General features: G+C 39.9%; 1 protein-coding gene across 1 annotated transcript in view; it reads right to left on the reverse strand.

The window, feature by feature from the left end:
• dnah6 (dynein, axonemal, heavy chain 6) overlaps positions 1 to 26,178 on the reverse strand; it is a 351,317-nt gene that overhangs the window by 224,574 nt on the left and 100,565 nt on the right. The window contains exons 21-25 of the mRNA XM_059974878.1: positions 24,421 to 24,540; positions 20,701 to 20,881; positions 17,865 to 17,961; positions 16,065 to 16,275; positions 15,373 to 15,537 (exon numbers count right to left, since the gene is read on the reverse strand). Of these exons, the coding sequence (XP_059830861.1) occupies positions 15,373 to 15,537; positions 16,065 to 16,275; positions 17,865 to 17,961; positions 20,701 to 20,881; positions 24,421 to 24,540 (774 nt within the window). The remainder of the gene's footprint in view (positions 1 to 15,372; positions 15,538 to 16,064; positions 16,276 to 17,864; positions 17,962 to 20,700; positions 20,882 to 24,420; positions 24,541 to 26,178) is intronic.

A 26,178-nucleotide genomic window follows, 5' to 3' on the forward strand; every position in this document is an offset into this window, starting at 1 on the left:
AGCGATGGTGGCAACTGTTTGCAACTACCTAGAGTGAGGGGACGAAATTGTTGCACTTCACTGGGTCCAGTGTGACACAGTGTCAAGTTGGAGTCAGAGCTGCCTTCACAGAGTTTCACTTGGCAGAAGACAAGCTCTGTTGCGGCCTACTGCAGGTTTTTAGTGGCACAATACTCAATGGACTCGGGCCAGAAGCTGCAAAGTTGCTTGGTTTTCAACCACCAGAGCAGAGGTGTCCAAGCCATTGTGTCAGTTGGGGGCAGTGTAGTGCAGCTGAGGTGACTGAAGATTTGAAATGGACTGAGGAGTCTTTTTCTGTTGATCAGTGTCAAAAATAGCCTACCTAAATCCACTGTGATTCAATGTTGTAAAACAATCAAACATGAGAATTTCTGGGGTGGGGGCGGGGTGGAGAATACTTTTTATTGGCACTGTGCAGATGCATATTCTGGATCCTTGTATTTTTACTGATATAGTATTCATACATAGACTTGTTGATTTATATACATCCATCGGTGGTGCGGTGGGGCGGGGGTAAGTGGGCATCAGGACTCTTATTATGTGATTGTGATTTTCTGTGCGACTGCTAGGAATGTGTCTTTGTACCTTCTGCAAATCTTTCGGGGTAGCCTACTGCATCCATTCCTTGTTTGGCTGACTCATTTGGCTGTATTCATAAGTATTCATATCTGGTTAAATGACAATTGAACTTGAATTGAAAACCAAATCCATTTAGTGACCTCTTACTGCATCATAAACAAGGCCAAGATGGCACCAAGCTGCAAAGCCCATTGATGTCATGGCCAGACTTAGCTGTTTTTTAGGTCTGTAGGTATTGTTTTAGGGATAATATGGGGAGTTCAGGTTAGGGATTAGGGACATAGATGAAGGAAAATGAAGAACTGAGGCAGGAGCTGGAGCTCAGCAGTTGAAGGTCATGGAGATTGGGTCAGCAAGCACTAAAGAGACCAGTGATCCCCAGTGGGTCTCATCACTGTAGAGGAGGCCACATCAGGAGCAATGGATACAATAGAAAACCCCAAAAGATTTGCAGCAGATGTGTTGTCTCACCTGGAAGGACTATTTGGGGCCCTGAATAGAGATGAAGTAGAAGGTGAACAGGCAAGTGTAACACTTCTTTTGCTTGCTGGGTGTCTAGTGCCTGCAATGATTTTTCATGCTCGCTCTTTTGTCCTGGACACATATAATTCCTACAGTGATGGCAGACTGTAGCAAAGACCTTTGGAGCTGACCTGGCAGATTGCTGTAGTTTTTGTATATTGTGAGAGGATACTACACCAAATCAGACAGTAACGTCAGATGTGAGGATGTATTCTATGATGGCTGGGTTGTTACTGCTTGTATTGATCTGCTGAACATTGTGGGCATGCTAAGTTGCCAACACTTCCAGGTTACCATCAGCACATCCTTGGGTGTGTTGGTTGTTAACACAAACAAGGCATTTCACTGTATATTTCAATGTAAAGTGATAAATAAATCTGAATATGAATTTCAATTTGGTTCTCAAATCAATGTTTGACTGAGAGTCAAAGAAAAATACAGCACAGAAATGGTCCAAGCAGTGCCATTTAGACTGCTTGGTCCCATTGACCTGCTTCTGTACCATAGCTCTCCATACCCCTCCTATCCATGTATTTATCCAAACTTCTCTCCAATGTTGAAATTGAAATCGCATCTATCACTTGCGCTGACAGCTTGTAGCACACACCTACCACCTTCTGAGTGAAGCAGTTTCCCCTCGTGTTCCCACTAAACTTCTCACCTTTCACCCTTAACCCATGATCTCTCGTCGTGGTCCCACTCAACCGCATTGGAAAAGGCATCTTGCATTTTCCCTATCTATGCTCCTCATAATTTTATCAAATCTCCCTGCAACCTACGTTCTAGGGAATAAATTCTAACCTATTCAATCTTTCCTTATAACTCAGGTCCTCTAGATCCACACGTTCTTGAAAAATTTCTCTGCACTCTTACAATATTACTTACATCATTCCTGTAGGTAGGTGACCAAAATTGCACACAATACTCTAAATTAGGCTTCACCAACATCTTATACAACTTCATCATAATATCCCAACTCTAGTACTCAATACCTTGATCTATGAGGGCCAACATGCCAAAAGCTTTCTTTATGACCCTAACTACATGTGATGCCACATTCAATGAATTATGGATCGGTATTCCAAGATCAATTTGTACTACCACACTCCTCAGTGCCCTATCACTCACTGTGTAAGACCTACACTGGTTGGTTCTCCCAAAGAGCAACAGTTGCCTGCATTAAATTCCATATTCCATCTGCCATTTTTCTGCCCATTTTTTTCCATTTGGTCCAGATCTGGATAGTCTTCTTCACTGTCTACTACACCCCCAATCTCGATATACTCTGCAAATTTGCTGACACAGTTAATTACATTATCACCCAGATCATTGGTATAAATGACAAACAACAATGGACCTGGCACTAATCCGTACAGTTCTCCACTAGTCACATGCCTCCAGTCAGAAAGCCAGCCATTAATTAATTTGAATCCCAAGCGAATGAACCTTCTTAACAAATCTCACACGTGGGACCATTACAAATGCCTTGCTGAAGTCCATTAACTTTTGCTGGTAGCTTCCTTGAAAAATTCTACAGGACTGGTTAGACATGACCTACCATGCATAAAGTCATGCTGACTATCCCTAATCAGACCATGCCTATCCAAATACTCATATTTCTGGTCCCTTAGAATACCTTTCCTTCAAGAGGACCACAACCTTGTCAAAGGGTTTAGGGTCTTGCATGCCTCAATGACCCAAAGAGTTATCTTAGCTAGAGTCAGGGCCTTGTACTTTGGCTCTTGCCAAACAGGTCAAATGGTAGAGGCCAGATTAAGAGCACTTCACCAGTCTTCCAGGTTTGGGGGTTCAGCTCAGGGCTAAGAACCCTGACTGGTCAAAAAAAAAGTTATGAAAATAGCAACGAAGTATCTTTCTTTATCTGTGTATGTCTGTATGGACAGATAGATATGAAAGACCTTTATTGCTCCTGCCCGAAATGCCAGTGACATAACAGACAATAAGTAAGTAGAATACCTTCTAATAACCTTTCCATTACTGACGTCAGGATCACTGGCCTATAATATTCCGGTTTATTCTTAGAGCCTTTCTTAAACAGCAGAACAATATTCCTGTACCTCACCTGTCACCAAGGATAATTTAAATATCTCCGCTAGGGCCACTGCAGTTTCTGCAATTACCTCCCACAGGATCTGAGGGAACACCTTGTCAGGTCCTAGGGATTTGTTCACCCTAATTTGCCTCAAGACGGTAAACACCTCCTCCTCTGTAATTTGTATAGGGTCCATGAACTCACTGCTGCTTTGCCTCATTTCCATAGACTCTATGTCTGTCTCCCAACTAAATACAGATGCAAAAAATCTATTAATATTCTGATCTTCCAGAGGACCAATTTTGTCCCTTGCAATTTTTTGCTCTTAACGTATCTGTAGAAGCTGTTAGAATTCTCCTTCAGTTTGTCTGCTAGAGCAATGTCATTCCCTCTTTTAGCCCTCCTGATTTCATTCTTAAAGTGTAATTTATTTGTGGTTCATCAGCAAAGGAATTCAATCAAAAACATTATTAATAACACCTTTTTTGAAGTAAATTACTGTAAACTATCACTGCAAACAATGAAGAGGCGAGTGAGAACAAAGCAAACTTGAGAGATGTGCCCTGCTGCTGTGCTGCAAAATTGATGCCCTTGGAGTTGGAGCCATGCTGATGGGAGTGGGCAACTTGGAAGGGAAAAGACAGGACAGGGGAGATTCAATGCCCATCCAACTTACCCAGTGCAAGGGTGGATCACTCTAAATGCCAAGCCAATTTGGTGAGGTCATGAATGCCTTCTTCAACTGTGAAATCCAGATCTTAAGCAAATCACTGGGTGGTGTGTTCTAGGTTTGAAGTGATTGGTCGCATCAAGGCCCAGGTCCTAATGCTAGGTACAGTACACTGTTTGCATTATCTAAATGCCAGCCCATATAGACTGGAAAGGCAAGGTGTCAAGAGTCAGGCGAGTTTGGATCACTCTAAGTGCTGAGCCAATTTGGAGAGGTTGAAAACCGGGTCTCCAGCAGCAAACTCTAGGCCCGGAGTGATTTGCTGCAGTGCAGCCAGGTCCTATTGAAATGTTCGAACAATTTAAATGCCGGCCCAGATAGACTGGGGGCTCCTCTCTCCACAAAGCTAAGGCTGTGAGACTGTCCCTAGCTGCTGTGCTTTGTGGCTATGCAGCGACTTGCCCTGCCAATATGCTGAACTGAATACTGAGATCTTGGGAAAGCAGAAGAAGTGCTACACTTGCCTATTCACCTTCTCTGTCAATTGAGCTGCTCCAGAGTCTTGGATCTAAGGGCTTAATTTTGGCTCAGAATGTTGTTGCTGTTGCTGCTCACTTCTATTGTTTGCATGATTTGTTTTATTTTTTCCTCTTTCTCTGGGACCACTAGAGGTTGTCTTTTTTTAATAGAGTTCTTTCAGGCTCCTTGCTTTGCAGCTGCCTGACAAGCAAACAAATTTCAAGGTTGTATAATTTGTACATTCATTTATAATAAACACACTTTGAATCTTGGATCTTTGCATCAATAACTCTCAACAACCAAGGTTCCCTAAACCTGTTACCTTCATCTTTTATTCTAACAGTCCCATTTTCTGCCTCCTACCAATCAACCGATACTCTAACCATGCCAGTAACTTTCCTGTAATGCCATGGGCTCTTAACTTGGTAAGGAGCCTCATGTGTGGCACTTTCTCAAAGACCTTTAGAAAGTTCAAATATACAACAACCACTGCACCCCCTTCATCTATCCTACCTGTAAGCTCCTCTAATAATTCCAAAAGGTTCATCAGTGAAGATTTTCCATTAAGGAAGCCATGCTGATTTTGTCCTATCTTGCCCTGTGTCACCAAGTACTCCATAACCTCATCCTTAACAACTGACTCCAACATTTATCACCCACTGAGGTCAGGCTAATGGGTCTATAATTTCCTTTCTGCTGCCTTCCGTCTTTCTTAAAGTGTGGAGTGACATTTGCAATTTTCCAGTCCTATGGCATCGTGCCAAGAGTCCAATGATTTTTGAAAGATCATTGTTAATGGCTCTACAATCCCTCCTGCTACATCTTTCAGAACCCTAGAGTGCAGTTCATCTGGTCTGGGTGATTTATGTACCCTTAGGTCTTTTTGCTTTTTGAGCACCTTCTCCCTTGTAACAGTAACTGCACATCACTTCCTTCACACACTACAACATCTGGCACACTGCTATTGTCTTCCACAGTGAAAACCGATGCAAAATACTCATTTAGTTCATCTATCATCTCCTTGAATCCAGTTATTATTTCTCTAGCCTCATCTTCTAGCAGTCCTATTATCCACTCTCATCTCTGTTTTATTTTTTTCCATATTTGAAAAAGCTTTTACTAACCACTATGATATTGTTTGCTAACTTGCTTTCATATTTCACCTTTTCCCTTCTAATGATTCAAATATAGGTGGAGGAGTGGGTAGTGTTGAAGAAACAGAGAATCTGCAGAGAGACTTACATAGCCTAGGGGAATGGGCAAAGAAGTGTAAAATGAAATACAATCTTGGAAAGTGTATGGGCATGCTCTTTGGTGGAAGAAATAAATGGGCAGATTATTATTTCGATGGAGAGAGAATTCAAATGCAGAGATGCAAAAGGACGAGAGTCCTTGTGCAGGATACCCTAAAGGTTAACCTCCAGGTTGAGTTGGTGGTGAAAAAGGCAAATGCAATGTTGGCAGTTATATCTAGAGGGATAGAATGTAAGAGAAAGAATGTGATGTTGAGGCTCTATAAGGCACTTGTGAGACCACACTTGGGAGTATTGTGTGCAGTTTTGGGCTCCTTATTTTAGAAAGGATATACTGACATTGGAGAGGGTTCAGAGGAGATTCACAAGAATGATTCCAGGAATTAAAGGGTTACCACATGAGGAACATCTAGCAGCTCTTGGGCTGTATTCCCTGGAGTTCAGGAGAATGAGGGAGGATCTCATAGAAACTGTCCGAATGTTAAAAGGCCTGAACAGATTAGATATGGCAAAGTTATTTCCCATGGTAGGGGAGTCTAAGACAAGAGGGCATGACTTCATGATTGAAGGACGTCCAATTAGAACAGAGATGCAGAGAAATTACTTTAGTCAGAGGGTGGTAAATCTGTGGAATTTGTTGCCACGAGAAGCTGTGGAGGTCAAGACATTGGGTGCATTTAAGGCAGAGATAGATAGGTTCTTGATTAGCCAGGGGATCAAAAGGTATGGGGTGAAAGCAGGGGAAGTGGGGATGACTGGAAGAATTGGATCAGCCCATGATTGAATGGCAGAGCAAACTCAATGGGCCAAATGACCTACTTCTGCTCCTGAATATTATGGTCTTAAGGTCTTATGATTCTTTTAATTGTTCTCTATAAGTTTTTAAAAGGTTCCCAGTGCTCCACCTTTCCACTAATTTTTCCTTTGCTATATGCCATCTTTTTAGTTTTTACATTAGTTTTGACCTCTCTTGTTAGCCATGGTTGTACTATTTTGCCATTTGAGTATTTCTTCATTATTGGAATACAACTATCCTGCACTGTCCTCATTTTCCCCAGAGACTCAAGTCATTGCCGTTCTGCTGACATCCTTACCAGCATTTTCTTCCAATTTACATTGGCCAACTCTTCTCTCTTACCGCTGTCATTTCAGTTACTCCACTGAAATACTGCAATGTCAGACTTTACTATCTCCTTATCAAATTTCAAGCTGAACTCAGTAATATTGTGATCACTGGCTCCTAAGTGGATATTTACCTTAAGCTCCCTAATCACCTCCGGTTCATTATATAACACCCAATCCAGTACAGCTGATCCACTAGTAGGACCAACAACAAACTGCTCTAAAAAGCCATCTCATAGGAATTCAACAAACTCACTCTCTTGAGATCCATTATCAGCCTGATTTTCCCAATGAAGTTGAATGTTAAAATCTCCCATGACAGACAGACAGACATACTTTATTGATCCCGAGGGTAATTGGGTTTCATTACAGCCATACCAACCAAGAATAGTGAAAAAATATAGCAATATAAAATCATAAATAATTAAATAATAATAAGTTAATCATACCAATTGAAAATAAGTCCAGGACCAGCCTATTGACTCAGGGTGTCTGACACTCCTAGGGAGGAGTTGTAAGGTTTGATGGCCACAGGTAGGAATGACCTCCTTTGACGCTCAGTTTTACATCTCGGTGGAATGAGGCTCTGGTTGAATGTACTCCTGTGCCTAACCAGTAAATTATGGAGTGGATGGGAGTCATTATCCAAGATGGCATGCAACTTGGACAACATGCTCTTTTCAGACACCACCGTCAGAGAGTCCAGTTCCACCCGCACAACATCACTGGCCTTACGAATGAGTTTGTTGATTCTGTTGGTGTCTGCTACACTCAGCCTGCTGCCCCAGCACACAACAGCAAACATGATAGCACTGGCCACCACAGCCTCGTAGAACATCCTCAGCATCGTCCAGCAGATGTTAAAGGACCTCGGTCTCCTCAGAGACGGCTCTGACCCTTCCTGTAGACAGCCTCAGTGTTCTTTGACCAGTCCAGTTTATTGTCCATTCGTATCCCCAGGTATTTGTAATCCTCCACCATGTCCACAGTGACCCCTTGGATGGAAATAGGGGTCACTGGTGCCTTAGCCCTCCTCAGGTCCACCACCAGCTCCTTAGTCTTTTTCACAATAAGCTGCAGATGATTCTGCTCGCACCATGTGACAAAGTTTCCCACCGTAGCCCTGTACTCAGCCTCATTTCCCCTGCTGATGCATCCAACTATGGCAGAGTCATCAGAAAACTTCTGAAAATGGCAAGACTCTGTGTTGTAGTTGAAGTCTGAGTTGCAGATGGTGAAAAGAAAGGGAGACAAGACAGTCCCCTGTCGAGCCCCAGTACTGCTGACCACTCTGTCTGACACACAGTGTTAGTGACACACTATCATAACATTGCCCTTTTGACACATGTTTTCTATTTCCTGTTGTAATCTGTAGTCCATATTCCAGCTATTGTTGGAAGGCCTGTATATAACTGCCATCAGGGACCTTTTACCCTTAAATGCATACAACTCACTAACCCCAACCATGTGCTCTTGAAATGTGTGCATTGTTGCCAAAAAACAACAAATTTCATGTCAATGAAATCTGATTCTGAGTTATATATCTCTGTCCGGCAGAACAGAGGTGAGGGCAATGGTGCACTTTGGTACCTATCATCCTGAACTGGAGTCATATATTACTTAAGCAAGAAGTTAGCCAATTAATGCTTCATCATAAAATTAGCTGCCCTTGAAACACTTGTTCTAGTGGTACTAGAAAGTTCATGAACCCTGTAGAATTTTCTCTGTTTCTGCATAAATATGATCCAAAATATAATCAGATCTTCATGTTAAGTCATAAAACTAGATAAAGAAAACAAAATTAAATAACTAACACAAAAATATTATACTTGTTCATTTATTTATTGAGAAAATGATCCAATATTACATATATTTGTTGGAAAACGTATGTGAATCTCTGCAGTAATGTTTTCTACAAAAGCTATTTAGAGTTGAGTGTTCCAATCAATGAGATGAGATTGAAGGTTTGGGTGGTAGAGCTGCCCTGCCCTATAAAGAAAACACATTAAGATAGAGCAGCTGATGTAGTGTGTATGGATTTCAATAAGACACTTGACAAGGTTCCCCATGCAAGGCTCATTCAGAAATTAATGAGGCATGGGATCTAAGGAGACATTTCTTTGTGCATCCAGAATTGGCTTGCCCACAGAAGTTAAAGAGTGGTTGTAGATAATTCGTATTCTGTTTAGAGGACTGTGACTAGTAGTGTTCTGCAGGGATCTGTTCTGGGATACCTCCTCCTTGCGATTTTTATAAATGACCTGGATGAGGAAGTTGAAGGGTGGGGTGGGTTAGTAAGTTTGCCAATGACAGAAGTTGGGGGTTTTGTGGATAGCCTGGAGGGTTGTCAGAGGTTACAACATGAAATTGAAAGGATGTAGAACTGGGCTAAGAAGTGGCAGATTGAGTTCAACCTGGATAAGTGTGAAGTGGTTTATTTTGTTAGGTCAAATTTGAAGAAAAAATATAATATTAATGGTAAGACTCTTGGAGTGTGGATGATCACCAAGATCGTGGGGTCTGTGGCCACAAGACGCTCAAAGCTGCTGCGCAGGTTGACAGTGATTTTAAGATGGTTTATGGTATGTTGGGCTTCATCAACCATGGGATTGAGTTCAAAACCTGTGAGGTAATGTTGCAGCTATATAAGACCTTGGTTAGACCTCACTTGGAGGACTGTGTTCAGTTCTGGTCACCTCTGTACAGGAAGGATGTGGATGGTACAGAGAGAGTGCAGAGGAGATTTACAAGGATGTTGCCTTGATTGGAGAGCATGCCTAATGAGAATAGGTTGTATGAATTTGGCCTTTTCTTCTTGGAACAATGGAGGATGAGAGGTGACCTAACAGAAGTGTATAAGATAAAGAGAGGCATTGATCGTGTGGATAGCCAGAGGCTTTTTCCCAAGATTGAAATGGCTAACACAAGGTGGTATATGTTTAAGGTGCTTGGAAGTAGCTACAAAGGGGCTTTCAGAGGTAAAGTTTTCACACAGAGAATGATGGGTATGTGGAATGCACTGCCAGCGAAGGTAGTAGAGGATGGTACAACAGGGTCTTTTAAGAGACACTTAGATAGGTATATGGAGCTTAGAAAAATAGAGGGCTATGTGGTAGGGAGATTCTAGGCACTTTATAGTTTACATGGCCAACACAACATTGTGCATGTGTCCTCTATAAGAACAACACTGAACAAGAATGGTGTTCATGGAAGACATCGCAGAGGAAACCATTGCTTTCCAAACAAAACATTGCTGTACATCTCAAGTTTGCAAAAGACCACCTGGATATTCTACAATGCTTCTGGGACAATGCTTTGTGGACAGATGAGACAAAAGTTGAACTTTTTGCAGAAATACACATTTCTGTTTAGAGGAAAAAGGGCACTGAATATATCAACACCAAAACCTGTGAAGTATGGTGGAAGGAGCATCAAGGTTTGAAGCTGTTTTGGAGCCTCAGGTCCTAGATGGCTTGCAATTGTTGAGGGAACAATTAATTCAAAATTGTATCAAGATATTTTACAGGAGAATGTCAGGGTAGCAGGCCATCAGCTGAAGCTTAATAGAAATTGAATAATGCAACAAGACAATGATCCAAAAAACCAGAGTAAATCAACAACAGATTGGTTTAAAAAGAAAACCTTGGATTGGCCGAGTCACAGTCCTGACCTTAATCCTATAGAAATGTTGTGGAAAGACCTGAAGCAGGCAGTTCACACAAGGAAGCCCACAAACATCCCAGAGTTGATGCAGTTTTTTAAGGAGGAGTGGCCTAAAATTACTCCAAGCCAATGTGTAAGACTGATCAACAGTTACTGGAAATGTTAGGTTGAAGTTATTGCCGTACAAGGAGTTCATACCAGTTACTGAAAGCAAAGGTTCACATACTTTTTCCAACAAATACACGCAATATTAGATAACTTTTCTCAATAAATAAATGAACAAGTATAATGTTTTTGTGCTATTTGTTTAACTGGGTTCTCTTTGTCTAGTTTTAGGACTTGTGTGAAGAACTGATCACATTTTCGGTCATATTTATGCAGAAAGAAAGAAAATTCTACAAGGTTCACAAAATTTCTAGCACCACTGTAACCCTTCACACAAATGCTGATGTAATTCTGCAGATGATGGAAATCCAGAACAATATGCAGAAAATGCTGGAGGAACTAAGCAGGTCTGTGAAGATAAATAAGCAGTCAACCATGGGAGAAAGGGAAGAAGAAGGGGCACCAGGAAAGGTGATAGGGAGCTGAGAAGAAATAGGAGGCCAGAATGGGGAATAGAAGAAGAGAGAGGGGGGAGGGAAAAATATTACCGGAAGGGGAAATCAATGTTCATGTCATCAGGTTGCAGACCACCTGGACAGAATATGAGGTATTGCCTCTCCATCCTGAGAGTAGCTTCTTCATGGCAAGAGAGGAGTCCATAGGCTGACATGTCTGAACAGGAATGGGCACAGGAATTAAAATGGTTGGCCATCAGGATATTCCACTTTTGGTGGATAGAGTAGAGGTGCTTAACAAAGCAGTCCCTCAATTTATGTTGGATCTCACCGATTTATTTATTATATATTGAGATACAACAAAGAGTAGGCCTTTCTGGCCCTTTGAGCCTTGCTGCCAAGCAATTCCCAGATTTCACCCTAGCCTTATCATGGGACAATTCTCAATGACCAATTAACCTACCAACCAGTACATCTTTGGACTGGGGGAGAGAACCAGAGCACCCGGAGGAAACCCATGTGGTCAGGGGAGAACGTACAAACTCCCTACAGGCAGCAGTGGGAATTAAATCCTGGTCTCCTGCACTGTAAAGCACTGTGCTACCATCGATGGAAGAGGCTGCATCAGGACCACTGGATACAACAGATGACCTCAGCATATTCGCAGGTGAAATGTTGACTCACTGGAAGGTCTGTTTGGGGCTACAAATGGAGGTATGGGAGGAGGTAAATGAGCAAGTGTAGTATATCTGTCCCTTGCAGAGGTACATGCCAGGAGAGAGATTAGCGGGGAGGAACAAATAGACAAGAGAATCATGGAGGGAATGATCCCTATAGAAAACAGAGAGATGGGGGGGGGGGGTAGTGATAAAGGTGGCCACCCACCTACCTGGCTTCAGCTATCACATTCTAGCTGGTTCTCCTTCCCCTCCCACCACCTTTTTATTTTAACGTCTTTCACCTTCCTTTCCAGTCCTGAACAAAGGTCTCAGCCTGAAACATCGACTAATAATTAATTACCATAGATGCTGCCTGACATGCTGAGTTCCTCCAGCATTTTGTGTTTACTGTAATATAAGAAATTAAGAGAGAAAAGGCAGGTCCTTATAGATTTGTGATAGGATGTAGTTACCTCTGGATTACTCCCAGTGCCACCTGCTAGTGAGGACAGAAATAGAAAGATAACAAGATAGCACAGAAGAATATGAGGCTGAGGAGCTGCGGCAGGGGTCAGAGATTCAAGCTCTGGGATCAGTGAGATCTCTTCTGGAGTAGGGATGATTTGTACAACCAAGACTGAATGCCCTTGAACTTGTAACCAATATCCTGGCGAGGAGATTTGTTTGTGCTACTTGGGCGGGTTTTAAACCAGATTGGCATGGTGGTGGACTATGAGTGGTGGGGTGACTGATGAGGAATTAGGAGATAATATAGTAACAAACATGAGAAAGTTTAGACATCAGAATCAACAGGAGTACAGTAAAGGGAGCAGAAAGGTGATTGATTTAAACTTCATTGGTTTTAACACAATAGGCTCAACAGGTAAGGCAGATAAACTAGAGCATGATTGTTTCTGGGGACCGGGATGTCAAAGCCATAACAGAAATAGGACTGAGGAAAGGACAGGACTGGCAGCTCACTGTTCCAGAAGAGAGATGTTACAGGTGTGACAGAGGTTAAATAAGAGAGGACTGAGAATTGCTGTAAACATAATAGTGTAGTATTACATGGGGATTTTAACTTCTTGGCAATTGACTGGGCCAACCATAGTGCAAAAGCTTGAACCGAGTAGGATTCATGAAATGTATCTAAGGAAGTTTCTTTTAGCAATTATACGGAGGGACCATCTGTAGCGGGTGCAGCACTGGACCTCCTCCTGAGCACTGAGGTAGGGCAAGTGGCAAAAGTGTCTGTCACTGAGCACCTTTGGTTCCAGTGACCGTAATTTAATTGTTTTCAAATGGTTCTGGAAAAGGATACAACCAGTTCACAGGTTAAGGTCCTGACCAGCAGCAAAGGAAATTTTGGAGCCATTATGTGGGATCTTGCAGAGTTGGCTGGGCAAAAGTTTTTCTCGGAAAAGAGAATCTACCACTTGAGGGGATTTAAAAATGTGATGTCAAGCTTTCAGGGCCTACATGTTCCTGATAGGGTGAAGGAAAAGGCTGGCAGGTTTTCAGAACCCTGGTTGATGAGACAATTTGAGGCTCTGGTTAAGAACAGGAAGGAGAACAAAGGCATTTGGAACTTAGTGAATCTCTTGAATACAATAAGTGTAGGCGTGCACTTAAGAGAGAAGATAGGAAGGCAAAGAAGTGCATATGAGGCATACGTGACAGGCAAACTGGGAATAAAAGGGTGGTTGGGGAAGAACAGTTCCCCTTAAAGATCAGAATGTCCATTTGTGTGTGGAATTCAAACTATATGTCTAGCTGATCAAAATCACCTGTAACTTTTCATAACCTACTACGTACACTGTCTACAGCACCACCTTTTTTAATATTATCCACATACTTACTAACCTGGATTAATAAGAATTGTTTATCTGGTTGCATCACTGCCAATATGCAGGATCAAAAGAGCCTACAGGGTTGTAGTCTCAGCTAGCTTCAACATAGGCATAACCTTACCCACCATTGAGGACTTCTTCAAGAAACAGTGCCTCAAGAAGGTGACAGCCATTGTTATGGATCTTCACCATCTGGGTCATGCTTTCTCATTTTACCATCACAGAGGTTGAAGAGACTGAAGACCCACACTCAATGTTTTAGGGACATCTCCTTCCCATTTGAATAGTCCACAAAGTCGTGAACACTACTACGTTATTCCTTGTCTGCACTACTTAATTATTTTGTAACTTACAGTAATTTTTATGTCTTGCACTATGTTGCTGATGTAAAGCAACAAATTTCACAGCATGTCAGTGATAATAAACCTGATTCTGATTCTGGAATTCAGAAGACACATCTTTACTCAATTTTTCAAGAAGGTAGGGTTCACTACCACAAAATGTAGTTGACGTTAGAGCACATGAGGAAAAACAAACAGAATAATTATTGATGGGGTTAGATGAAATAAGGTGGGAATAATTATGTACAGAACATGAGCACAAGGACAGACTCCTTGAGATCGAAGGCTTGCTTTTATCTTGTATATTTCCTTGGAATGATGCTGAGTGGGATTTGATGGCGGTTTTTAAAATTATGAGATGCATAGATAGGTTAGACAGTCAGCATATTTTCACCACAGTAGAAATGACCACAGGGCATGCTTTTAAGGGTAGAGGGAAAAAGTTTAGTGGAGATGTGGGAGGCAGATTTTTTACCCTGAGAGTGAAATGCCTGGAATGGGTTACTGGGGGTAGTAAGGAAGTAATGGAGTTTAAGAGGCTTTTAGATAGACAGATGAATTTGAAGGAAATGGAGCAATATGGATGATGCACAGGAGGAGTTCATTTAGTTAAAATTGGCATCAAGGTTGTCATATGATGGGCCAAATAGCCTGTCCAGTCCTGTATTCTTTATATTCTATGTTCTACGTATCTATACAGATGACATACTTTTTAAATAAGTGGTTAGATGTTGGAAGTACTTTCCTACTTTATGTAAGCAGGTTCTATCCAGTACCTGCAATGTGGTTGCGTTATAATTAAATCAATGCCATCAATAAGATGATGGCTGGATTCTTTTATAGATTGTAGAGTAAAATTATCCACTCTGACATGCCATGTGTTCATCAAAACCTCCTGCAGGCTAGTCTCCATTTCCAACAATTGCATTACATTCTTATTAAACATTGCAAGTGATACATTGTCATCCTTATTCCTCACCCCCTTCCACCTCAAGTAAAGAATGAACAAAAGCTTTAAATATCAACTTGAAATTGCATAATGCAGATGGGTGTATTAATGTCGGCATGTCATGTAATCCTAAGCAATATTTAAATAAATTCTGGGTTGATCAACGTTGTGCACATTACCCAATACAAACCTGAAAATCTATGTCCTCTTCTCAAAGAAGCTTTGATATTTGGCTAAAACTGATGACATTCTAACTTTTGATATATTGCTGGGTACCATAGACAAATTAAAAAAGTAGCCTTGAAAAGCCAGAGACAAGTGATTCAAGATCCTGCATTTACTGATATTTGCAAGTTACATCTAAAAAGACAAAAGAGGTCTGTACTATACTGTATCTTTATAATACTCAGGAAGACAAGAATTTTTACTGTTGTTTGGCAGCCTATTTGGCATCTTTACACTACAGGTACCTGGAGCTAAAGGTTGAAAGGGCACCAGGCAATGTGACGCATGGAATATTACAGGGGAATTACCCCAGAGCAATTTATTAACACAATCTAATACCTTCCTAAAAACAAGGTTAAAGTTAAAGAGAACAAGTTTTTATATACCTGAGAAGGATGTCCAGACACCACCCATTCCACTCTGGGTTGTGTTTGATAATCAGCAATTGCAACTTTGCACAAACGACGGAGTGATGAGAACATCGCTTCTTCTACCTTTCCAAGCCAATCCTCTACATTGCCTCTGGCTTTAAGTCCTTTCCCCAAACCAACCTTCAAGGCAAAAAAAAAAAAGAAAATAGCTTTGTTGGGAAATCACCAGGTGTATTAGAACAATATATCAGCCAGGACTCTTTCCAAAGAAACCCTCCATTAAAGATCACTTAAGTCAACTGATTTATTATGCATCTTAAATTATTTTAAACTAGCTGTGTTTTTCAATGGTTTTGATATTTTTAATTTGATTTTTGACTCTCATTTTTCTTGCCTCCATTTTAAATCTCCCATGACAATCAATTTTCCCTGGTAAAGAGGATAACTATGCAATGGGTCTTTGTAATAAGTTAAACCATCATCAGACATATTCCTTTTCCCACATCTCTGTTCCTTCATGGCTACATAAATAAGAATGGTTAAAAATGTAGTGAAGCAAGGATACAACCTCATATGTCTTATCATACAGAGGCAAAAGAAGATTTGTTATGAATAAAGATTTAATGCAAATTCACAAGTTTGTTGAAACTGAATATATATAAACTGTCTCCTACAGTGTCAGTTAATACCAATAAAAATGCTCTTACTTTTTCTCCTTCGGGAGAAATCATAGCCAAGATATCATTGGTGTACACCTTCTCAGGTTCTCCCTCAGCAGGCTTTTCCTCAGCCTGGGCTAGGGCAAACTCCAGTCTTGAAATTGCATCAAAACACTTGTGCAGATGTGGCTGGACAGCTTGTGGATTGCGTGTCTGTGCTAGAATCTCCAAGAGTTCATCATTAGACAGAAAGTAAAACCTACGATCAGATTCAAACAGAAAGGATAATATAACTCCCTTAAACCCAACATTAGAAGAACATTTTATAAAGACTTTTAAAACAATTGGTAAAACTGACTCATTGCACATGCATCCTCAGTTGAGGGATAGTGAATGCTTCAGCAGATCGTGGTAGATACTTATTTCTAATTTGTGTGTGTAGGAGACATATTTTTAGGAGTTACAGGTCTACTTGCTTGATTTTAATAATAATAAAAAACAAAGGAATCATCAACCTGAAAAAAAAATCAAAAAATTTGGAATGTAAAAGACTTTTTTTGCCTGACAATTTTAATGCATGATAACCACCAAGGCACAACGTCCAGGTGAAGATCCGCACACATTGAAGTGAAGGGAAATATACTGGAAAAAAAACAATAAAAATAATATCATAGAGTTAAGTTTTGAAGAGGTTTTTGAAGGAAGGGGAAGAAACACTAACAGAGCTGCCAAAATGAATTCCAGCGGGAGTGAAGTTTTCAGATGAAGCAGTGGTACAACACTTTGTTAATATTAGCAATATAAGGGCAGAAAGCTAACTGCCTTCTGTAAATGTCTTGTCTAGGAATTATATGATAGAGCCTTGTCTGGTCAATGATTTTTTTCCATTTAATTTCAGTGGATTCTAAAGTGACTGCTGATACTGGTATTAATATTGATGCACAGAGCCACTACTGGGCCAGTTAATGCTTGACAAGAGAGATGAGTGGTTGCCTGAACTGTTGTACACTCCCTATGCTGTTTTGCTTGGTTTCTTATCAGAGATAATTGAAGTATCTTCCAGGATACTTCTCTGCCAGTTTGAGCAGTCTTGGATCAATGATGCCAATGGTTTTGTGACCTACATATGTTTTGAGGAAACTTTGAGGATGCCCTTGAAGCATTATATTCATGTCATCTTGAACATTACGTGACATGACGAGGCTCAAAGCACAATGGATTTTTTGCAAGTTGTATGGATAATATGCACCGTCCATTAGTACTGGTTGAAAGTGATCAGTCTCAGTATTGAAAATACTGGCTTAGGGGACATGATGACATTTGTTCACTTATGGATTTGAATGATGTTGAGGATTTCTCCAGTACATAATGCAAGTTTTCATATCTCTGATAAATAGTGCAGGGTGAGACCATAAGCCTAGTGTCAATTCTGAGATCTTAATCTTTAAGCACTCTTTTTAGCAGGTGGACAAAGGCTGTACAGATGTGGGGGATTTCAACATTCTTCTCTGCCCTCATGCAGATTTAAAGTACACCCATTGTCACCTTGCTGACCAAGCTGAGAAACTATTGCAGAACTGCCCACTGAACAAAAAAAAAGGGTAGAACTTGATTAAAGAATAAACTGTTGAGGGTGGGGAAGCAGGGAAAAAATATGCATTCAGCAGCAACTCCCAAAAGAGGAAAATTAATGGGGAAAAGTAACTATTTTGTATCACCTCCTGTCTGATCATAATTAAAGATAATGATAATAAGAAATAAAATACTTCATAGTCCAAGTTTTTGAGAAAGAAAATTTGTATTTGTTTCAGCAACCGCAGTTAATTCAACAGATAAAAAGAGGCAAACCTGGGGAAGATCACTCGTTTAGACTCAAGATAGGCCTCCAGACACTTCTGAATCTGCTCTAATAATGCATTGTTATTCCGGAGAGCTTCCAAAGTACCTACAAAAATAGAAATGACAGTAACATTTTACATGATAAAGTTACATATAAAATTAAGAGACATAAACAGAGATCAGAGGTTGCAGGGATTACTTCAGCAAAACAGATTGCAGCTGTAAAGACAACAGACTTGCACTCTCCCCATCATCAATCTAGGTAAAATTGTGTTACAAATCATCATGTATGCACTTGGTTAAATAAAACACAATTGCATTAGGAACACTAGATCACATATTGCGCATTGCAGGATAGATTTGGCAGTACTTCAAATGAAGAGAGTGAAAATATCAAGATTACTTGGGGAACTACATAAATCTGAGACCATCCCATGCATTTTATTTCCTGTATGATCATAATTCACCAGTTTTATGTATTTAGTGATATATTGATGTTTAATATCTTTAAAAATTTAACTGAATCAAAATATATTTAATTCATGCCATACATTAGGTTCATTCATATTTATTGCACACTAATAAAGGCTGTGTAAAGGAACATTGAAACCCTAGTTGGGATATCAGCTTAATGAATTCAATACCATGACTTTTTTTCCAGAGTATTATTCTCTGTCAGTTTTACATATTGCCTGCAAAATAGATATTGATTCCTGGAAAACTGGATTTTCTCTTGTTTTGTTTTTGTTTTCTTTTGTCTGCATCATGCATCATGCTTGTGTGATCAGGAAAGTCAAGGGATAGCTTTATAAGAATGGAAGGTTTCGAGGGCTTGGAGAGCTTTAACTTGCTTTGTGAGACCATGAACAGCAAGCAGCCTTGAGATGCTTCATTCTGTGATGCTTCATTCTTCTCTAACCTTACATTTAATATTCAGTAACAATGTGCTCCCTCTTCCATTCTCAACTAACAGATTATCTCCTAATACTTAAATCATCTCCTTTATTATTTTAGTTTAATTTACCAGCTAATCCTTTTCAATTACAATAAATTCAAGCTCCATACATATAATAAACACACTGTGGACTCTGATACTTGAGCCTCGGATAGTTCTGTAAGCAAATTAGTTCCTCTACTTCCAGACACTTTGTTTTAATCATTCCTTTTTGAGTTCTTCCTTGGTTAATAACTCATTTGCTCTCTCCTTGTCTTTCATTCAGTATCATATCACATATTAACATCTTCCCACACTAATCCCACTCATTCAATTACATATTTATTCACTCCTTGACATGCAAGATCATGCATACAATCATTCTCTTGCAATCATACATTCAATTAGTAACTCCCCATTTCCCCAACAGAAGACTGATTAACCTTATTTCAGAAGTTGATAAGATTTTAGAGTCCATGATATTAAGAATGAGGTTGGAAGCACATGATAAAATGGGTAATAATCAGCAAGGTTTCCTAAAGGAGAGATCTTGCCTGACAAATTTGTTAGAATTCGTTGAGAAAGCAACATCCAGGATAGACAAAGGAGAGTCAGTGGATATTGTTTACTTGGATTTTCTGAAGATATTCGACAAAATGCCACATATAAAATTGGTAAACAAAGCAAGAGTCCATGGTATTACAGGAAAGGTATTAGCACGGATAGAAAATTGGCTAACTGGCAGGAGGCAAACAATGGGAATAAAAGGAACCTTTTCAAGTTGGCTGCTGGTGATGAGTGGTGTTCCCCAGGGGTCAGTTTTGGGTACTCTACTTCTTACGTATAAGTTAACGATCTGGATAAAGCTTGAGGATGATACAAAGATAGGTGGAGGTGCAAGTTATGCTGAAGAAGCAGGAAGTCTGCTGAAGGACTAGGATGTATTGGGAGAATGGACAAGGAAGTGGCAGATGGAATACAGCATAGTCAAGTGTCTGGTCATGCACTTTGATAAAAAGAATAAAAGTATTGATTATTTTCTAAAAAGGGAGGAAATTCAGAAACCAGAGGCGCAAAAGGATTTGGGATCCTTGTACAGGATCCCCTAGAGGTAATCCTGCAGAATGAGTCAGTAGCAAGGAAGGCAAGTGTAACAACAGCATTAATTTTAAGATGGCTAAAATAAAAAGGCAAGGGTAACGCTGAGGCAATGGTCAGACCACATCTGGAGTAGTAGATGCAGTTTTGATCTTCATATGTAAGGAAAGATGTGCTAGGATTGGAGCGGGTCCAGAGGAAGTTCATGAGAATGATCCTGGAAATGACAATGTTTGATTGCTCTGGGATGTGCTCACTGGAGTTTAGAAGGATGTTGGGGGAATTTCACTGAAAACTACCAAATATTAAGAGGACTAAATAGAGTAGATGTGGAGAGGATGTTTCCAGTAGAAGGAGAGCCTAGCTACAGAGAGCTCACCCTCAAAATAATAGGACATACATTAGAACAGAGATAAGGCGGAATTTATTTCGGCAAAGCATGATGAATCTGTGGAACTCACTATCACAGACTTTGTGGAGGCCATGTCACTGGGTATACTTAAAGTAGAGGTTGATAGGTTCTTCATTAGTAAGGAGTTAAGGAAAGAAGCTATGATAATGTGTCTGAGAGAGAATAATAAACTTGATTGAATATTAGAGCAGACTTGATGGACTGAATGGCCTCATTCCACTCCTATATCTTATGGTCTTAAATATAAATCATCAATGCACTAAACAAATATTTCAGATGAAGGAACCTACATTTTAATCTTCAAATAAATCAGTTTACACAAGAAAATACCCACTCTATATATAAAACAATACTAGAAATACATTCTAGACAAGCCTTTAGTATTTTTAGAATTCATATACCAGATTGAGTAGCTGCCCTCAGAGCATTGGGTAGGCTATTTACTCTTCTCATAACTTCCTTCCAGGATTTATCTACTTGAGTGAACATTCTAGCCTCTGTTGGCAGCTGACGTTGAATGTCTGGAGCAGAGAAAATACTTTCCAGATACAACCAATTTCGTTGACACATCAGCCATTGATCCTGTGATGAAATAGAAGTGTTACAACACTGTTATTTTAGCAATCACCCAACAAGCTTGCTGATAGGCAACTTATAAAGCCTTTGCAATATGACCCAATATGACCCAATCCATGCATCAGAAATTCTACTACACTCCTATTGAAAAAGAAAACAAGCAACACAAACAAAATGCTGAAGGAACTCACAGGCCAGGCAGCATCTATGGAAAAGAGTAAACAGTCAACATTTTGGGCCAAGGCCCTTCATCAGAATTGGAGAAAGAAGATGAGAAGTCAGGCTAAGAAGGTGGGGAAAGGGGAGGAAGAAATACAAGATGATAGATGAAACCAGGAAGGGGGAGGAATGAAGTAAAGAGCTGGAAAGTTGATCAGTGAAACAAATAAAATGGTGGAGAGGGGGGAAATCTGATAGCAGAGGACAGAAAGCCATGGAAGAAAGGGAAGAAGGGAGGAGATGGGCAGGTAAGGAGATAAGGTGAGAGAGAATGGGAATGGGAATGGTGAATGGTGAAGGAGAGGAGGTGACATTACCAGAATTTTGAGAAATTGATGTCATACTAATGCACCATCAATAACTCTAAGACATGGGTTAAGGTAGGCTTTTATTGGCTGGAAGAAAGCATAAGCAGCAAGTGACCACCACACAACATCCTGGAGACTGAGGAAGGGTCTGTGCCTCCAATTGCCTTTATACAGGGGTCTGTGCGAGGAGCCACAGGAGCAGTCAGCGGGGGGGGGGGGGGGGGGGGGGGGGAGGGGGGGCATGTCCAGACAGGTATACGTAGTTCACCACACATACCATCAGATCAGAGGCTATCCAAAGGGAAGATAAGGTATTTCTCTTCCAACCTGAGAGTGATCTCATCACGGCAGTAGAGGAGGAAGACATATCAGAATGGGAATGGAAAGTAGAGTTAAAATGGGTGGCCACTAGGAGATCCTGCTTTTTCTGGCAAATGGTGTGTAGATACTTGGTGAAGTGGTCACCCAGTCTATGTTGGTGATATACAGGAGTCACATTGGAAGTAATCCCTACATAAAAGCAGAAAGTGAGGGGACAGCAAAGATGTGCTTGGTGGTGGGGTCCCATTGGAGATGATGGAAGTTACAGAGAATTATCTGCTGGGCAGGGAGACTGGTGGGGTGGTAGGAGAGGATAAGAGGAACCCTATCCCAATGGTGTGAAGGTAGACGTGCGCGAAATGGAAGAGATGCAGTTGAGGGTAGCATTACACTTTACTTTGACTTAAAGGTTTAACATCAAATGATCAATCCAAGTGAATTATTTTAATTACTGACAACAGTAATTAGGGGAATCTCTTTGTTTGAGCCAAATACAATCGGCCTTGTAAAACACTTTGCACAGACAAACCAGTTACAGCATGGCTTGATTTCTGGTGTATACAGCACTGAAAGATATGTGGAAAATTTCAATTATTTGTTACTGCTCCTTCTACTTTGATGGATATCTCAGTCATTTATTATCCAGATATGACTCTGCTTTTGTTGCCTTTGATTGGTTACAGTGGGCTCTCAATAAAACTCAATTTGAGAAGCTGATTTTTGTAGTAGTTACAGAATTTATAATCTAGAACAGCACAGCACAGGCTCTTTGACCCATGATGCTGTGCCAATCTTTTAACCTAGTTTATGATAAATCTAACCCTTCATTCTCCATAGCTCTCTATTTTGCTTTCATCCAAGAGCATATCTAAGAGTCTTGTAAATATCTGTTACGTACAGTATCTGCCTCTACCATCACCCGATAGTGCATTCTGCCTCTCAGTGTAAAAATGCTAACTCTGACATCCTTCCTTCTACTTTCCTCCAAACACCCTAAAGCTATGTCCTCCCATATTCACACTGGCAAAAAGTCTCTGCTTATCCACTCTTTCTTGCCTCTTAGCAACTTGTACATCTCTATCAAGCTCAAACTGAAGTTCAGATTTAATTGTCATTCAATTAGAACAACTTTTGAGTGGCATGGCCTGAAGATAGATGGTATATGGGATGGTCTCTTGGAGCTACACTTCTGCAAGAACAAGCTCATGGCAATTCTAAATCTTGCACTGGTACAGCCAGAAACAAAGATAATCTAGTTTGTCTTCCATAGAAAACTGAAGAGCAGCACCAACAGGAGATCTAGTCCACAAAGGCCTGCCCACAACCCAGAATGGATTCCAGCTTAGCCTCACAGTCATAAGTATAAAGCGAACAGAGCAGAGGGCTAAACACACAGCATCATGATGTTGATTGTGAAGGAGATGGTGTTGCCAAACTGATTGGAGTCTGTAAGTGAGGTTGCACAGGGGTATTGAGGCTTATGTCTTGGAGCTTATTGATTAATTTTGGGGGGATGATAGTATTGAATACAGAGTTGTAGCCAATGAAGAGCATCCTGTTGTATGCATCTTCACTGTCAAGATATTCCAAGGTTGGGTGAAGAACCAATAAAGTGGCATCTGCTGTTGACCTGTGACAGTAGGTAAATTGGAGCAGATCCAAGTCACTCCTCGGTCAGGATTTAATATGTTTTATTACTAACCTCTCAAAGCCCTTCAATGGATGTAAGTATTACTAGATAATAGTTATTGAGGCTGATTACCATGTTCTTCTTGTGCACTGATATAACTGAAGTCTGCTTGAAGCAGGTGGGTACCTCAGATTTCCAAAGTGAGAGGTTAAAGATATCAGTGACATTGGCCACTGACAGTCTGGATTTTAATTGCTAAGATACTAAACTCTGGAGCTTCTTCCCTTAATCTTTCTTGTTTTCTGCCTCCCTTTCCACATTTTCAGAACTCTCAAAATGCTTTGGTAATATTTTTGGTATGCTGGCCTACTCTAACAATAAAAGGCATGGTGTAAATATTACTTTGCTCACATTCTGGAGAAGCATATTAGACTAGCTTGTTACATTGAAGATACTTTATACATATAATAGTTCTTGGTGGAATGCAGGTTCAGTTGCTTTGGTTGTACCTGCAGCAAAGGTTCAGAGCGTTTTGGAGGGAGGCCAATGGTCAATTTAATCCATTCCAGGTATATGTAAAAACAATCCAGCTACCCTTACTCAACTGCCTTTTCCCCATAGCCTTACCACAGAAATTAATGGAAATTAACGTGTCTTTGGTCAAGCATGAGCTTGCTTTAGAAGATACATATTGTTGAATAAAAACAATAAAAGATGTCAAATCCTTTAGACACTTACTGCTATGCTGATATGAAAAGTTTAACTCTCCCAAATGTTATGCCGCTATAAAAAACTCATATTAAAAAAAGATAAGTTGTTGTAGAAGATGTGGTATGAAGTGTTATCTTAATTTATTATAAGTGAGTAATTCAGAGTGTTTCATTAAGAATTTAATGTGCAATTAAACATATTACAAAATTACAGATAGATTTTTTTTTAAGAATAGAAGTTTCAAAATACTGTTTCACAAGCCTATTAGTATGGACCAATTTTAATCCTATAAATGCAGAGTCATCAGAAAAATCAAAGCCTTTCTTGATCTACTCAACAAAAGATGGAAAACTCACCAAAGTTTCACTGAAGAGTGATAGAAGCCTTTGCCACTCATCAATGCGGCTTTTAATAGGACCAACATAACGTGATGAGGCTATAGTTGATATATTGATAATGCTGTCATCTAGCAAAGCCTGTAGTCAAAATATTTTACAGAAATTAGTTAACTACAAGTGAAATTAAGTGTAGAATCCTTATAATTATTGAACTTTGAACAGTGAATGTCAGTAGACTATGATCTTCTAGCTACCTGTTATTGATTAATTTCAACAACCAGAGCATTTTTGAGCATTATATTGTTGTTTTTCATGTCTGTTTTTTTCTTATTACTGTATTTCTTTCTTTATGTAATACTGAATTTGTTTCTGTGTATCACAATAAATGTTGTCTATTCTTTTCAAATACAGTTGATAATAGTGTTTATAATGATAAGCTTATGTTGTTGCATTATTTTTATTTGCAGTTTCTCTTCTTTTGCACATTTGTGTGTTGTCAGTCTTTGCCTGTTTATATGTAGATTTGTTTTAAAGTTCTATTGTACTGTTCCTGAAAATGTCTGCAAGAAAATTAATCTAAAGATAGTATAAGGAAACATATATGTATGCTGATAATTAAGTGACTTTGAACTTTGAAACATTCTCAGTAAGATATACAATAAGAAAAGCTAAAGCTACATGATAGTTTTAATAGGATTACTTTAATTAGATTAACTGAAAATTTTTACTCTTGTGTGTTTGGTGGCAATTTTATGCAGAAATTACAGAAAAGGGTAAAAAGCTCTGCAAGACAGCATTTCTTACATATTCCATCACATTCAAGTATGTTAATTTATTGTGGTAATTACCTTATGACAAGTTAATTGCCTAATAAATCTTATAGAGTTTTTCAAAGAAGTTACCAGGAAAAGTGATGAAAGCAAGGCAGTGGACTTTAGCTAGGCCTTTGACAAGGACTTACATTGGAGGTTGGCCAAGAAGGTTCAATCATTTACATTCAGGATGAGGTATTAAATTGGATTAAACATTGGCTTTGTGAGAGAAGTCAGAGAATGGTATTAGATAGTTGCCTCTCTGACTGGAAGCCTGTGACTAGTGGTGTGCTGCACAGACTGGCATTGGGTCTGTTGTTTGTCAACTCTGTGATGATCTGGATGACAATGTAGTAAACCAGATCAGCACATATATAGACAGCGCCAAAATTGGGAGCATAGTAGACAGGGAGGAGGACTGTCAAAATTTGCTGCAGGAACTGGACCAGCTGGAAAAATGGGGTGAAAAATAGGAGATGGAATTTAATGCAAACAAGTGTGAGGTATTACACTTTGGGAGGATGAACCATGATAGGACTTACACTATGAATGGCAGGGCTTTGGAGAGATCAGAAGGATCTGAGAATAGAGATCCATAATAGAGTGGTGTCACATGTTAATAGGGTGTAAAGAGAGCTTTTGGCACATTGGCTTTCATAAATCATAGTACTGAGTACTAGAGTTGGGGTGTTACGTTAAAGTTGTACAAGACATTAGTGAAGCCTAATTTGGAGTAAAGTGTGCAGTTCTGGTCACCTAGCTACAGGAAAGATATCAGTAAGTTTGAAAGAGTGCAGAAAAATTTACAGGTATGCTGCCAAGACTTCAGAACCTGAGTTATAGAGAAAAGTTGAATAGATTAGGACTTTATTCCCTACAGCGTAGGAGAATTAGATGTGATTTGACAGAGGTGTAACAAACTTATGAGGGGTATACATTAGGTCAATGCAAGTAGGCTTCTGCC

Source organism: Hypanus sabinus, chromosome 7 (genome assembly GCF_030144855.1).
Source record: "Hypanus sabinus isolate sHypSab1 chromosome 7, sHypSab1.hap1, whole genome shotgun sequence".
NCBI classification, from domain to species: Eukaryota; Metazoa; Chordata; class Chondrichthyes; order Myliobatiformes; family Dasyatidae; genus Hypanus; species Hypanus sabinus.